General features: G+C 50.9%; 1 protein-coding gene across 1 annotated transcript in view; it reads left to right on the forward strand.

Annotated features, from left to right (window-relative positions):
* Positions 1–14,715, forward strand: part of TG (thyroglobulin) — a 252,397-nt gene that overhangs the window by 18,605 nt on the left and 219,077 nt on the right. The window contains exons 10-14 of the mRNA XM_047074206.1: positions 371–958; positions 5,638–5,877; positions 10,582–10,722; positions 11,090–11,167; positions 11,704–11,816. Of these exons, the coding sequence (XP_046930162.1) occupies positions 371–958; positions 5,638–5,877; positions 10,582–10,722; positions 11,090–11,167; positions 11,704–11,816 (1,160 nt within the window). The remainder of the gene's footprint in view (positions 1–370; positions 959–5,637; positions 5,878–10,581; positions 10,723–11,089; positions 11,168–11,703; positions 11,817–14,715) is intronic.

Here is a 14,715-nt window from a genome sequence, read left to right on the forward strand (position 1 = left end):
TTACGGAAAAAGTGAATTCTATTGTCGCGTAAGCCCCGACTTCTGCAGCGGCGAAAGCTGCCACTTCACGTAAAGATTGTCCAGAAGCGGGTCGATACTGTTAACCATTCCCGGGATTGAATAGGGAGACTCATTTGGCATTTTAGGGGCTGCCCCATAGGTTTCTGCAGAGCAGACAACAGTCTCAACAGTGCCGTTTCAGTGATGGGGATGCACTCTGTCTAGATGTTATTTACAGATTTGAGGCTGATGGGATTTCTGTGGCTGTATAAGGTTTCAGATGGGGCTTGGACCATCAGGGGTTTGCATCTTGGCCTCGTGGGCTCCCCGCACTTCTTTACCTGACATACCTCCTCCTTGTTCCTCCCAGGCCCCACCGCCTGTCAGTTACAGGCCGAGCAGGCCTTTCTGCGCACGGTGCGAGCGCTGGGCTCTGACTCCAGCCTGCTGCCCACCTTCTCCAGCATCTACATCCCGCAGTGCGGCACCGGTGGGCAGTGGAAGCCCGTGCAATGCGATGGGCCCCCAGAGCAGGCCTTCGAGTGGTACGAACGATGGGCAGCACAGAACAACGGTGGCCGGGAGCTGACCCCTGGCGAGCTGCTCATGACGATCATGAGCTATAAAGAAGCAGCTTCCAGAAGCTTTCGTCTCTTTATTCAGAGTCTGTATGAGGCCGGCCAACAGGGCATCTTCCCAGGGCTGGAGAGATACCCTTCTTTCCCAGACGTCCCGCTGGCCGTGATGGAAGGGAACCTGACCCAGCCTGGAGGGAACATCCTCCTGGAGCCCTCCGTCTTTTGGCAGATCCTGAATGGCCAGCTCAGCCGATACCCAGGGCCCTACTCAGACTTCAGCACTCCTCAGGCACACCTTGACCTTCGGAGCTGCTGGTGTGTGAATGAGGCTGGTCAGGAACTGGAAAACACCCGGACAGAGCCAAGCAAGGTCCCAGCATGTGAGTTACACCCCGTGGAGAGCTGAATTTGTGCCTTTATAAAAAAGATGTCTGGTAGGCGTGTACTGAGTGTCTGAGCTGGAGTGGAGTTCAGATACGGACAGGTATATGTCCCTTCAGTGCTCGAGGCACCCAAATGCATTAGTCGGCTCGGGCTGCTGCAAGAGTACCGTAGACTAGGAGGCTTAACCAACAGGCATTTCCCATAGCTCTGGGGGGGTGGAAGTCCAAGATCAAGGTGCTGGCTGATTCCGTTCCTGCTGAGAGCTGTCTTCCTGCATTGCAGAAGGAACTGTGTATTCACATGGCAGAGAGAAAGTGCTCTTTTTATAAAGACACTAATCCCATCCAGAGGGCCCCACCCTCATGACCTCTTTGAAACCTAATCACCTCCCAAGGGTCCCACCTCCAAGTACCATCACTTTAGGGGTTAGGGCTTCAATACAATACATTTGGGGGAGAGGGGGGATGCGAACGTTCAGACCAGAACGCCAACGCTCGTAGAAAAGAAGTGACTTCCCCACATCCACACAGTTGGGTGTTGGTGAAGTTAATGTAGTTCACGTTTTTAAAACGTTTATTTATTTTTGAGAAAGAGAGAAACAGAGCATGAGCAGGGGAGGGGCAGAGAAAGAGGGAGACGAAGAATCCAAAGCAGGCTTCAGGTTCTGAGCTGTCAGCGCAGAGCCCGACGGAGGGTTTGAACTCACGAGCTGTGAGATCGCGACCTGAGCCGAAACTCTGACGCTTAACCGACTGAGCCACCCAGGTGCCCCAATGTAGTTCATTTTTATTTTTATGAAAAAAATTTTTTTTACATTTATTTATTTTTGAGAGACACAGAGCATGAGTGGGGGAGGGGCAGAGAGTGAGGGAGACACGGAATCTGAAGCAGGCTCCAGGCTCTGAGCCATCAGCACAGAGCCCGACGCAGGGCTCGAACTCAGGAACCGTGAGATCATGACCTGAGCCGAAGTCGCATGCTCAACCGACTGAGCCACTGAGGCACCCCAATGTAGTTCATTTTTAATGTTCATATGATCGATTATTTAAATCAGTGCCTCAGATTTTAATTGGATGTCGTCTGTGTGCAAAGCATGATCTCAGGACCGATGAAGCCTGTCACGTGGGTATGACCTGGCTCTCGCCCACTATGGCTAACACTTGAGTAATCTCTCCTAAATTAGGTGCATCGCCATTGGATTAACCAACACGGATTATGATGCTCCTTACAAAGACACTGCTAGGTCCTCCAGACCTCACGAAGTGCCTTTACTTCACTTGAAGGGTTTCATTATAGGACTAATTGGAGAACAGCTGAAGGAGGTCTGTAAGTTCGGCTCTGTGGCAGGTGGACTTAGAGGAAAGCTGTGGTGTGTGAGGCAGATGCAAAATGAGGCTGACTCTGTCCGAACTTCAAATGGCTCATTACCAAGTGGCCACACCAGCAGCTGGAAAGAACAAGGCGGATTCAGCACTGTTATTATCAAATGAGAACCTCCGTAGCCAGCAGTTGCTAGGTATTACAGGTAACAGTACAGCTGTTCAAGCCCAAAGACATCTCTCAATCCATTCTTTGCAATGTTCAACATTGTCTATGCCTTTCTGGCTAACGCTGAAATTAATCAGACGATGTTGACATTAGCCAGAGTGTAGGCTTGAGCAGAAAGTGAGATTTTAGGATGTTGGATCATAGGAACACGTGGCGAGACCAGGAGTATCCTGTTCGAACACCTGGGAGGACCCCCCCCCCTCCCCCTGCCCGCCCCTGCTCTCCACGACTGGGATTCTCCACTGAAGTGTCAGGTCCCAGCAACAGGCTGACCCCTCCCAAGTCACACACAGATGTCGGCATGCCTATTGTATAAAAAGTCTTATTCAGATTTTGAGAGTCTCTATACCAATGGTCACACCTATACAGGCACATTCCTATAATTTCAGGTGCTTTATAAATTTAGACCTCTTTGCATCCAATTTTTGCACCCGATTGCTGAGGCCAAAAGCACCTTGTAACGTTAGTAGCTAGGTTTGCTCACCTTGGCCTGAGTGCTGGGCAAAGCATCAAAACTGGGCTGAGAATATGCTGGCTTTTGCAATGAGTCCCAAGAGGTGTGGAGGGTAGACCAAGATACAAGATGAACCGCCGGGAAGCAAAGATTAGAACGTCCACCCGTGTGCCGTGTTTGTTCTTTTCCTTCTAAAGTCCTATTTTTGGTTTTGCAATTACATGTTATGAACAGCTGAAGAAAAACGTAGCTAGTGTATTAATACAGTTGTATGTGTATTTCGCTTTACAAATACAGAAATACGCATTTTGGGGGCACATGTTCCAACCCTTGTTGATAGGGTGTATTATCAAAAGGGTGTGGCGACCAGGGGCTCCGAGCCTTGATATCCCAGGCGTGGTTCAGTAGCATTAACATCACTTTGGGGAGCTGTGAGAAATTTGGAATCTTTGACCCCACCTGCTGAATCTATGCCTGCATCTCTACAAGCCTCCAGGGGGCTCCGATGCTCCCTAAAGCCCGAGGAAGGACTGGTCTCGAGGCGACGGTGCTAGTTCTACCAGAGTCTTGAGCCCTGTTTCCACTACCTACCCCTCTGTGGCCACAGTCACACTGTTGGTTTAATCTGTGAATTTGAGTTAGGATGGATAACTACCTCCAACGTCGTTGTGAGAATCATACAAGGTAATCGATGTGAAGTGCCAGGTCTGGTACGTAGAAAGTCCTTCATAAATAGCTGTATTAGTACAATGGACGGTGAGTAATACAGTGACCAGTAGCCAGTGACTGGTGACCGTAAGCAGGGGGGATGACACCTGCCTCCAGGGGCATGAGGTCCGGTCCTGTCCATAGCATAATCTCTGGCCGCTTTGGAATTTCCCTCTCTTTATTTAATATGCAATTATGGACAACTGCTGTATACACGGTGCTGTATGATGGGAAGACAGTCATGAGAAAGGTGTGGTGTCTACTCTGAGGGGCTCAGGAACCGGTCGGGGGAAACTGACATGTCACTATGTCATGGAGGATGCCCAGAGACTGGAGCTAACTCCCTGGCTGGGAAACTGGGTAAAGACTGGCATGGCCTCAGCTTCTGGATTGCGAAGGATGTTTGCCCAGCTTAAAAAGGGGGCCGGGCCCTTCCTGACGGGGGAAATAGCATGTTCGAGGTTAGGGCCGCTGAAAAGGGTCTGCTTTGTTGGGAATGGGGTGGTAGGGGTAGGTCAGTGTGTTAGGAAGGGAGGGGACTTGGGAGGGAGTGATGGAAGAAGCTACAGGTACATTTGGGCCAGATTTTAAAAGGTCTTACGTGTCAAAAAGAAAAAAAAAAAACAGTCATATATCCAGTTACAGAATATTCATACTTTTTTTGGAAGAAATGGATAGCAAGCTTAGATTTTCAAATGGAAGTTTTTGCTTCAGCTATTCTCAGTCCCTGGGATTGACAGAAGAGATTATTTTGATCAACAGCACCCACAGAAAGCAATAATGTCTTCACATCCCAGAAGTCAAGGGTTTCTGCTGATTCTGTGCTCTCAAAAGAACCCAATGAACACATTTCCTGTTGAAGTCACAAAGTGACTGGTTGAAATAAATATGGCCCGTGTGGTTTTTGTTAAGAGTGACAATTTCAAGGACAACATGGGCCAGACACTGTGCCGAATATTTCAGATGCAGCACCTCATAGAATAATTTTAAAGACCCTCTGAGGGAGATGCCCCAATCATCCCCTTTTCACAGATCACAAGACTGAAGCTCAGAAAAGTTAAGTACATCATCCAAAATTACACAGCTGATAAGTGATCAAGCTGACATTTGAATCCAGAAGTCTGTGAGAGCCATGCTCTTTTCTCTTTAAAAGAGTATCTCTCTACTGACCTATAATGCCTCCTTTCAACCTTTGAAATCCATCCATCCATCCATCCATCCATCCATCCATCCATCCATCCATTTACTCATCCATCCATCCATCCATCCATCCATCCATTTATCTACTCATCCATCCATCCATCCATCCATCCATCCATTTGTCTACTCATCCATCCATCCATCCATCCATCCATTTGTCTACTCATCCATCCATCCATCCATCCATCCATCCATCCATCCATCCATCCATTTGTCTACTCATCCATCCATCCATCCATCCATCCATCCATCCATCCATCCATCCATTTATCTACTCCATCCATCCATCCACCTATCCATCCATCCCTGTCCGTCCTTCCATAGGAGGCAGCTAGTCCAGATCTCTGGTTCTAGAGTTTGACTGACTAGATGAGAAATCTGAATCAACTACTTGCTAGCTAGGATGGAGCCTACGTGACTATAAGTTTAAGTGATATGACTTCTCCATGCTTCAGTTTCTCATCTCTAACACACAGATAAGAATAGTGTCTTATTGGGCTGTTGTATAGATTCAATTGGATCGTCTGTGTACATGTGCTTAGTACAATGGCTGGTGTGGAGTAGACATTAGCTATTGCTCACCTTCTTACACAGTAGGTTCTCCATAAATGTTGAGTGAAACGAAACACAAGGAACATTCCAGGCCGTAAAAAGAGCTGGGTGAAGGAAACAGCTGTGGCAGAAATGTGTGCATGCGTGTATGCGCACACGCCTCTGGGGGGGGGGTGGTCGAAGCGTTCAGCCACGATGTCTTTATCCCCCTAGGTCCTGGCTCTTGTGAGGAGGTGAAGTTTCGTGTCCTGCAGTTCATTAAGGAAACAGAAGACATCGTCTTGGCTTCCAACAGTTCCTGGTTCCCTCTGGGGGAGAGTTTCCTAGCGGCCAAAGGAATCCTGCTGACTGATGAGGAGCTCTCCCTTCCTCAGCTCTCTCCCTCCCGGGCCACCTTCTCAGAGAAGTTTCTGAGCGGGGGCGATTACGCCATTCTTCTGGCAGCTCAGTCCAGTGAGTCTCCTGTACTTCTGGTTTCTTGGTCCATCTCGTTGGGGAAGCAAGGGCTTGAGTTCGTGGCTCTTCAGTCCTCAGAACTTTGGCCTTGGTTTTCCCAGGCGGGTGGGTCCCTGGGAAAGAAAAGGCAAGGTGGGTTTTGTGTCCCAGGCAAAGCTAGAATGGTGCACCCCTCTCCACTGTATTCCCGAATCCGCCGGCACAGCCACTTGGGCGCGGGTCCCCATGCCGCATATTGAAGATGGTGCCCATAGCCCAGCAGGCAGCCACACGTACTTGCTAGAACGTGAGGGGCCCCCACCCGAAATGCTCGTGGCCTGTTCCGAAGCTTCCCTCCACTTCCACTGGGGACAAAGGAGAGGAACATTTATTACCAAGAAACGAGTGGGTTTCGGGCACCTTCCACGTGTGGTCTCAGCTAAATCTGACGGGAGCTCCAGAGAGCAGGGCTTACTGCCTGCATGTGACAGAGATACGCTCGGAGGGCCGACAGCGCTCTAGCCCGTGATGGTGGCTCAACATTACTTGAAACCCACCGCTGGCCAGGCGCTGCCTGTGCTGAGTAGACGGCCGGCCCTTTGCGTGTCATGCTCCAGCGCTTCCACGAGAACAGCGCTGCAGTCACCATCCGTGGTGCTTCTCAGGCCCAAGTTCACCTGCCCCAGCTGACCCAGCTCACAACCAGCGGAGCCTGGATGGTTTGGACCGCGCGCCTCTGTCCCCTGCCCAGCCGATCCCTGGTGCCCAGAGCCTGCGTCGGGCTGGTCCCGGACGCCCTGCCCTTCCTCCACCGCCCGCAGCCTCGCTGGAGGGAGGGTCCGACGGCTCCCCCAGGTCTCTCTCTGACCCCGCCCCAACTGGGCAGGGGCTGACGGTCCCTGTCCTCCCAGCATCCCGGGCTCCCTGCTCCCGGTCAGAAGATCTCCGCACATTCCCCACCTGGGATTTTCTGGGTTCGGGTCGCACCACAGCAAAGCCGTGCTCCCCGTGATGACATCTGTGCCGAGACGAGAGTCCCCCATCCTGCAGGCCAGGGCCCCCCTGCTTCTCCCTTCAGGGATGTCTGCTGCCCCCTGGGGACGGGGGCTCAGGTGTTTTTGTTCTCTGCACCCCAGTGGGACTCGCCCCAGTGGTTCCTGCCTCTCTTCCACGCCAGTTGTCTCTTCTGGAAGATGAGGCACCGCGTCTCACTCATCGTTATGTCCCCTGTCCGGGCGCAGTGCCTGACAGACAGTGGGAGCCTGCTAAATGTCGCTAAACCGTCCTTCTTGCTTCTTCCGTCACCTCTTTCTTTCTCCTCCGTCTCCTCCCCTCCCCCATGCCCAGACACTTCTTGTCTCTGTTCCTCGGGGACTTGGGGATTTCTACTTTTGGCGAGAAACCGGGTTTTTGTTTTTGTTTTTGTTTTTCAATTTTGTCCCTGGACAGACTTGATGTCATCAGATGGATACGTGGGGTTGATGTTCCTGCAGTTGTGGCCCCTGGTTAGAGAAGGGGAGAAAAAGTCGTTGGCGCCATAGAAATTTCGTTACTGAATGGTGAGCTGGCTGAACTTGACCTCAGAAGTCAAGTTAAGGAAGTCACCGCCCCCCCCCACCACCCCCCCCACCCCCGCAGCAACACGCTCTGATTTTGCATGTCTGAGGCGGTAGTGAAAAGAGGAAGGGTCTGTAGGGAAGGAGCAAGGGTGCACTTTTTTCTCGAATCCCTCGAGATGAGAAGACGTGTCTCTACTCTTGCACAGGCGAGGAAGCTCTTCGTGTGTAGCCCTCCTGTCCTGGAGAGTCTGGGGATTGAAAGCCCAGGACAGACAGAGATGACGGGTCACGGAGTGTCTTGGGCCAACAGGACACGGCAGTCGTGTCCTCGGGTCCAAGGAGGGTGAGGGAGAGACGCGGAAGTCATTTTTACCCAGCTGCTCTTGGCATGAGCTCGGTGCTCAAGTTCTCGTGATCTAAATGTCACGCTTACCCTGTGGGGTATTAGAGCCAATTCATCAATGGGGAAACTGAGGCTCAAGGAGGTTGGGGAGCTCACTCATGACCCCAAAGATCACTCACGATAACCAAGAGGGGCTGTGCCAGGATTCAGGCAGAGGCTCATCGGCTCCTGAGCCCCATCCCGTGCACCAGGCTGCTTTCTGGGGTCCTGGTCTCCTGGGGGGATCTGACCATGGGCTGCTGGGGTCCCCCCTGGGGAGCCATAAGCCCGTTTCTGAGAGGAGCAAGTTGGGTGATGTGACCCTGTGTCACCCACAACCCCGCACCCCACAAGCCCACCCGGCGCGCCAGCAGGAAGGGAGAGGAGGTGGAGGGGGTCAGACCTGAGAAGGGGTCCAGGGGACAGTTCCTGGCTGCTCAGGAGGGAAATGGCACTGGGGGGCAAATCGTACTGGGGAGGGAGCACTGGGAGTCCCAGGCCCGCTAGCGTCCGTCTCACCCCCCGCCCGCCCTCCCACCCCTTCCATGCCTGCATTTCTTCTTTTCCACTCAACAAATCTTTCTTTCTTTAAAAAAAAAAAAAAACTTAAATTCAAGTTAGTTTACGTACAGTGTAATAATGGCTTCAGGAGTAGAACCCAGTGATTCATCTCTTACATATGACACTCAGTGCTCATCCCAAAAAGTGCCCTCCTTAATGTCTGTCGCCCATTTACCCCACCCGCCCCCGCCTCTATCAGCCCTCAGCTTGTTCTCTGTATTTAAGAGTCCCTTATGGTTTGCCCCCCTGTTTTTATCTTCTTTTGCCTTCCCTTCCCCTATGGTCATGTGTTGAGTTTCTCAAATTCCACATATGAGGGAAATCCTATGATATCTGTCTTTCTCCGACTGACTGATTTCTCTTAGCATAATGCCCTCCAGTTCCAGCCACGTTGTTGCAAATGGCAAGATTTCATTCTTTTTGATGGCCGAGTAATATTCCACTGTATATATAAACCACATCTTTATCCATTCATCAGTCGGGGGATATTTGGACTCTTTCCATAGTCTGGCTGTTGTCAATAGTGCTGCTATAAACATTGGGGTGCTTGTGCCCCTTTGAATCAGCATTGTTGTATCCTTGGGATAAATTCCTGGTAGTGCAATTGCTGGGTGGGTCGGGTAGTTCTATTTTTAATTTTTGGGGGAACCTCCATACTCTTCTCCAGAGTGGCTGCACCAGTTTGCATTCCCACCACCAGTGCAAAAGAGATCCCCTTTCTCTGCATCCTCACCAACATCTGTTGTTTCCTGAGCTTCAACAAATATTTCTCGAGTGCTTTCTGTGAGGCAGACACAGCTCTGCACACAAAATGAGCACAAATCTTTGCACTAAAGGGCGTAAGCGCTGGCATGGAGGGGACAAAGCAAACACATACAACGTCTAGTATGTCAGTAGTGGAGAGTGCGGTGAGGGACAGCCAGGCAGGGCAGGGGACGCTGAGCACAGAGGACGGGCACAGTCTGATGGCAGGGTGACTGTCGGCAAGTCATTTCGCCTGCCCCGCCGAGCCCGTCCCGCACCCTGGGGTGACAGTGCAGACGACCTGGGCTGTTGTGAAGACCGGACCCGATTTTGTGGGGAACAAAGCCTTCGAGGGGCCGGAGCACTAAATTGTGGGAGCGTGGTGGGTGTCACCCCTGACCTCTCGTGTTCAGAGCCACTCCGTCCACTTCCCGGCCGTGGGGCTGGGGTAGGCTACGTGATCCACCTGTTCTGTCCCCATCAGATGGGGTGATGTGACCTCTTGTAGAGGGTTGCCATGAGGATTCATCAGCTAAAACCTATATTTGGATTGTGCCTGCTGTTGTAGGACATGTTGAATAAATGCTGTCTACGGGTCTCCCCTTTCATGGGCCAGAGGACATCTCACCGAACTAAATGGCCTCATATTAAAGTGATTTGAAAGAGGCCAGCAGTGATTCCTTCAGACTGCAGCCTACATCTATCTGTCTACCTATCTATCTATCTTTCAACGTTTATTTATTTTTGAGACAGAGAGAGACAGAGCATGAACAGGGGAGGGGCAGAGAGAGAGGGAGACACAGAATCGGAAACAGGCTCCAGGCTCTGAGCCATCAGCCCAGAGCCTGACGCGGGGCTCGAACTCACAGACCGCGAGATCGTGACCTGGCTGAAGTCGGACGCTTAACCGACTGCGCCACCCACCCAGGCGCCCCTATCTATCTTTCTTTCTTTCTTTCTATCTATCTATCTATCTATCTTATCTTTCTTTCTATGTATCTATGTATGTATCTATCTATCTTATCTATCTATCTTATCTTTCTATCTTTCTATGTATCTGTCTTTCTATCTATCTATCTAAGAGAGAGAGAGAGAGAGAGAGAGAGAGAGAGAGAGAGAGAGAACACATGCTCTTAAGTAAGCTCCTCCCCCAGCATGTGGAGCCCACCTTGGGGCTCGATCTCATGAACGCTGAGATCATGACCAGAGCCGAAATCGAGAGTCAGATGCTTAACCAACTGGGCCACCCCAGGCACCCCTACATTTTTATTTTTGAAGGGCAGCCTGATGAGTGCCTCTCCACTGTTTAAGGAGCCTCTGTCCTATTTTGGGAGGCACTGTTTGTCGCATCAGTAAGAAGGCCTCCTCACGTTGGAGCAAGAATGTGCGTGGGGCTTGTCAGCGGCTGAGCCCACACTGCTGAGGCTTTTCCAGCCTGCTGGCTCACGTTTCTGCTCCCCTCTCTCCTGACTCCAGCCCTTGACTTCTATCAAAGACGCGCCTTTCTCCGGGGAGATGATTCCACGCGAGCATCCGCCCTTCTGCGGCCCGGCCCTTACGTGCCCCAGTGCGATGCGTGGGGACGTTGGGAGCCTGTGCAATGCCACGCCAGGACTGGTGAGCGGGATGGACACCATGAGGGGTGGAGTGACACCCTCCTTTTCATTTAGAGGAAAGGGCTTTGCACTGGGGCCAGTGAGCTGGACTCTGGGCCCCTCTGGCAGCTGGTGACAAATCCCTTAGTTTCTCTGGACTTTGGTTTGTGCCATTTGTGCGATGGAAGTTGTGACCTGCCAGCCTGAAGGTCAAGGGCGTGGTTGCTGGGGGGATTGGGGTGTGTGATTGTGCACATGGTGGGCAGGGGGGACAGATGGGAACCTGCTGGCCCTGCTGTGGGTGCACAGAAGGAGAGTTTTGCGCGAGACCCCTGGGGGCGAGTCCCCCAGCGCGCTTCCTGAACCTCTGACCCGCGGCTCTTTCCCAGGGTACTGCTGGTGTGTGGACAGGAGGGGAGAGTACGTCCCTGCCTCGCTGACTGCCCGCTCCTCCCAGATCCCCCAGTGTAAGTGAAGCCCGAGGAACTGTCCCGCCTGACCCTGTGTATAGTCGCTGTCATGTTTGTTCTAGGCTGGTCCAGCCCGTTGTTGTCACCCCACCTTGGGGATGCTCGTGGGTCAGCCCCCAAGCGCCCACAGACCAGCCCCCGAGGGCAGCCAGGCCATGCTTTCCCACATTCCCAAGTCTGGACGACTCTCATGATCTTGGTCCTTCGTGTTCTGTGCACCTCGCTTCCTAGGTGCAGAGAGTCCCCAGTGACGGTGAAAGAGCCTGGGGTCCCCTCCTCCCACCTGCTCCCGGGCATTTTCATTCACTCTTCCAGTTTTGACAACTGTCTCACACTTGCCCTACGGACCGGCCTCTCCGCATGTGGGTCTCTGTCCCTGAACCGTGGCCTGATCCTCCTCTGAGGCTCCCTCTGTCTGTGCAGGACACCTCCTTCTACCCTGACTCAAGCCTCTGACCCCCACCCCCCAGGCCCATCTGGGCTCCCTGCTCTCCCACGGCCAGTCTGTTAAGAACTCCCCTCCTCTTCCTCAGGCCCCACCGCCTGTGAGGCATCTCGAACCAGTGGGCTGCTTTCCAGTTGGAAACAGGCTGGGTCCCAGGGAAACCCATCTCCAAAAGACCTGTTCATCCCAGCCTGCCTAGAGGTAAGGCTCTGAGAGCACGGGGATGGTTTGAGGAGGGCAGCCAGAACTTTCTCATGTACACTGGGGATGATTTTTCTAGTTCTCAGTATACTTGTTTTACTTAAAAACTCCTAGGTCGTTCTTTACCCTGACAGACCCTGGCTGTGTGACCTTGGGCAATTTGCTCACCTTCTCTGTGCCTCAGTTTGCTTTATTTTATCCTAAGATTGGGCCACACTTTTATCCTGCCTAGTGCTAGGATTGTTCGGAGGCCCCAAGGAAATATTTTCCATTTCTTTGCAGAATAAATCTGCATGTCTATAGTTGGTGACATACTTACCCTAAAGTCATCCTGGCCACATTGTATGGCCAGTATATCTGTTTCTTCATATAAATGGGAGGCATTAGAATGTTACCTGCTTTACATTGCTGGATGGCTGCAGAACTGATGTAAAAAGCCCCCAAAGGAAGGATTCTTGCTGGCGTCTTAACCACTTACATGCCGCGTGATGGCAATCTCTGCTCGGCCCCTAGAAGTTTCTGAAAGCGAGATGACTACAAATCACTGAGCAAAAGTTTTCTTATTATTATTCTTTATTATTGTTGCTGTTTGGAACTGTGACGATGGACCCCAGTTATTACTGATTTTTGTAGAGAAATTGGCCTCTTTAGCCTTTTATCTTGGCTAACAACCCCCGATGGCTGGAATAGAAGTCTGTTCCATTGTCCTGGGTACCGGCCTCTGTTGGCACAGAGGGTGAGGTGGAGACCACAGTTTCTGACAGAGGGAAAAGTGATTCTGAGCAGGTTGTGATCAGGTGGTCTCCCAGCCTGCCTCCTATGGAGGCCCCAGGCGCTAGGGAACAGGACCCAAGCCTTCCACAGCCCAAACTGGGTAGCTGTACCTTTGACCCAAGTCCCTAGGAAAGGTTAAGTTAACGACTAGAATGTTCTCAATTTTTTTATTAATGCCACGCATTTTATTTATTTAATTTAATTAATTAGTTAATTAATTTCATATGAAATTTATTGTCAAATTGGTTTCCATACAACACCCAGGGCTCATCCCAACAGGTGCCCTCCTCAGTATTCATCACCCCGCCCCCCACTCCCATCAACCATCAGTTTATTCTCAGTTTTTAAGAGTCTCTATGTTTTGGCTCCCTCCCTCTCTTTTTTTTTCCTTCCCCTCCCCCAGGGTCTTCTGTTAAGTTTCTCAGGATCCACATAAGAGTGAAAACATATGTATGACTTATTTCACTTTCTCTGTGTGACTTATTTCACTTAGCATAACACTCTCCAGTTCCATCCACGTTGCTACAAAAGGCCAAATTTCATTCTTTCTCATTGCCACGTGGTATTCCATTGTGTATATAAACCACAATTTCTTTATCCATTTGTCAGTTGATGGACATTTAGGCTCTTTCCATAATTTGGCTGCTGTTGAGAGTGCTGCTATAAACATTGGGGTACAAGTGCCCCTATGCGTCAGCACTTTTCTATCCCTTGGGTAAATTCCTAGTGGTGCTATTGCTGGGTCATAGGGTAGATCTGTTTTTAATTTTTTGAGGAACCTCCACAGTTTTCCAGAGTGGCTGCACCAGTTTGCATTCCCACCAACAGTGCAAGAGGGTTCCCGTTTCTCCACATCCTCTCCAGCATCTATAGTCTCCTGATTTGTTCATTTTGGCCACTCTGACTGGCGTGAGGTGATATCTGAGTGTGGTTTTGATTTGTATTTCCCTGATGAGGAGCGACGTTGAGCATCTTTTCATGTGCCTGTTGGCCATCCAGATGTCTTCTTTAGAGAAGTGTCTATTCATGTTTTCTGCCCATTTCTTCACTGGATGATTTGTTTTTCGGGTGTGGAGTTTGGTGAGTTCTTCATAGATTTTGGATACTAGCCCTTTGTCCGATATGTCATTTGCAAATATCTTTTCCCATTCTGTTTGTTGCCTTTTAGTTTTGTTGATTGTTTCCTTTGCAATGCAGAAGCTTTTTATCTTCATGAGGTCCCAATAGTTCATTTTTGCTTTTAATTCCTTTGCCTTTGGAGATGTGTCAAGTAAGAAATTTCTGCGGCTGAGGTCAGAGAGGTTTTTTCCTGCTTTCTTCTCTAGGGTTTTGATGGTTTCCTGTCTCGCTAGAAAGTTCTCAATTTGAAACCTTTGTCCCATAACATTTTCTCAAACCTTTCACTTGGCTTTGAATCTTACCTGTTTGAATTACAAGCCATGTAACCAGGGGCGTATCATCTGATTTCTCTGGGCCTCTCTGGGTAGAATGGGGACAGCAGGGTCCCTGCCTCCTAGGGACGCAGTGACACCCTGGGAGTGGGGGTGATTCGCACAGAGTGGCCCTTGTGGTCATGTTCCCTGTGAATGTCGAGTGTTATTACTGTCATTTCTTGCCTGTGAACAAGGCACAGCAGAGTATGATGTGAAAAGCAGCCAACAGAAGCTCAGGGAAACAGTGACAGGTAGCTTGGGGCCGCTGGTTTTCTCCAGCACCCTGCTTCCTCTTAGGGTTTTCCATTACAGATGCAGGAGATGTAACACTTTCTACCACCAAGAGTTCCTAGAAGGAGTGTGTGCAAACATCAATCTAGTCCTGCCTCTTTTTTTGTAGCGGGGAAACTGAGGCCCCACTGGCCTTGCTTTGTGTTCCCCAGGTGGTCCCAGGACAGTCTGGGAGAGAGGGGCCTGGCCAGATAAGGTCTGGGTAGCTGTCTTCTACTGATCCCCTCATTGTCTGTTACAGGTGCCAAAGGTTCCCTTCCTTCTAGGGACGCGTGCTGAAAATCATTTCTGGAACTGGGGGGAGCTTGGTTCAGGACAGTGGCTGGGCTTTGGGGCCGGATGGGTTTAGACCCAGCCCGGCCCCACCATTCTCTCCCTATGGGACGTTGCTCTGTCTCCTC

This window comes from Lynx rufus, unplaced genomic scaffold (genome assembly GCF_022079265.1).
Source record: "Lynx rufus isolate CCGP_SWC_20201006 ecotype Redwood Valley unplaced genomic scaffold, mLynRuf1.p SCAF_12, whole genome shotgun sequence".
NCBI classification, from domain to species: Eukaryota; Metazoa; Chordata; class Mammalia; order Carnivora; family Felidae; genus Lynx; species Lynx rufus.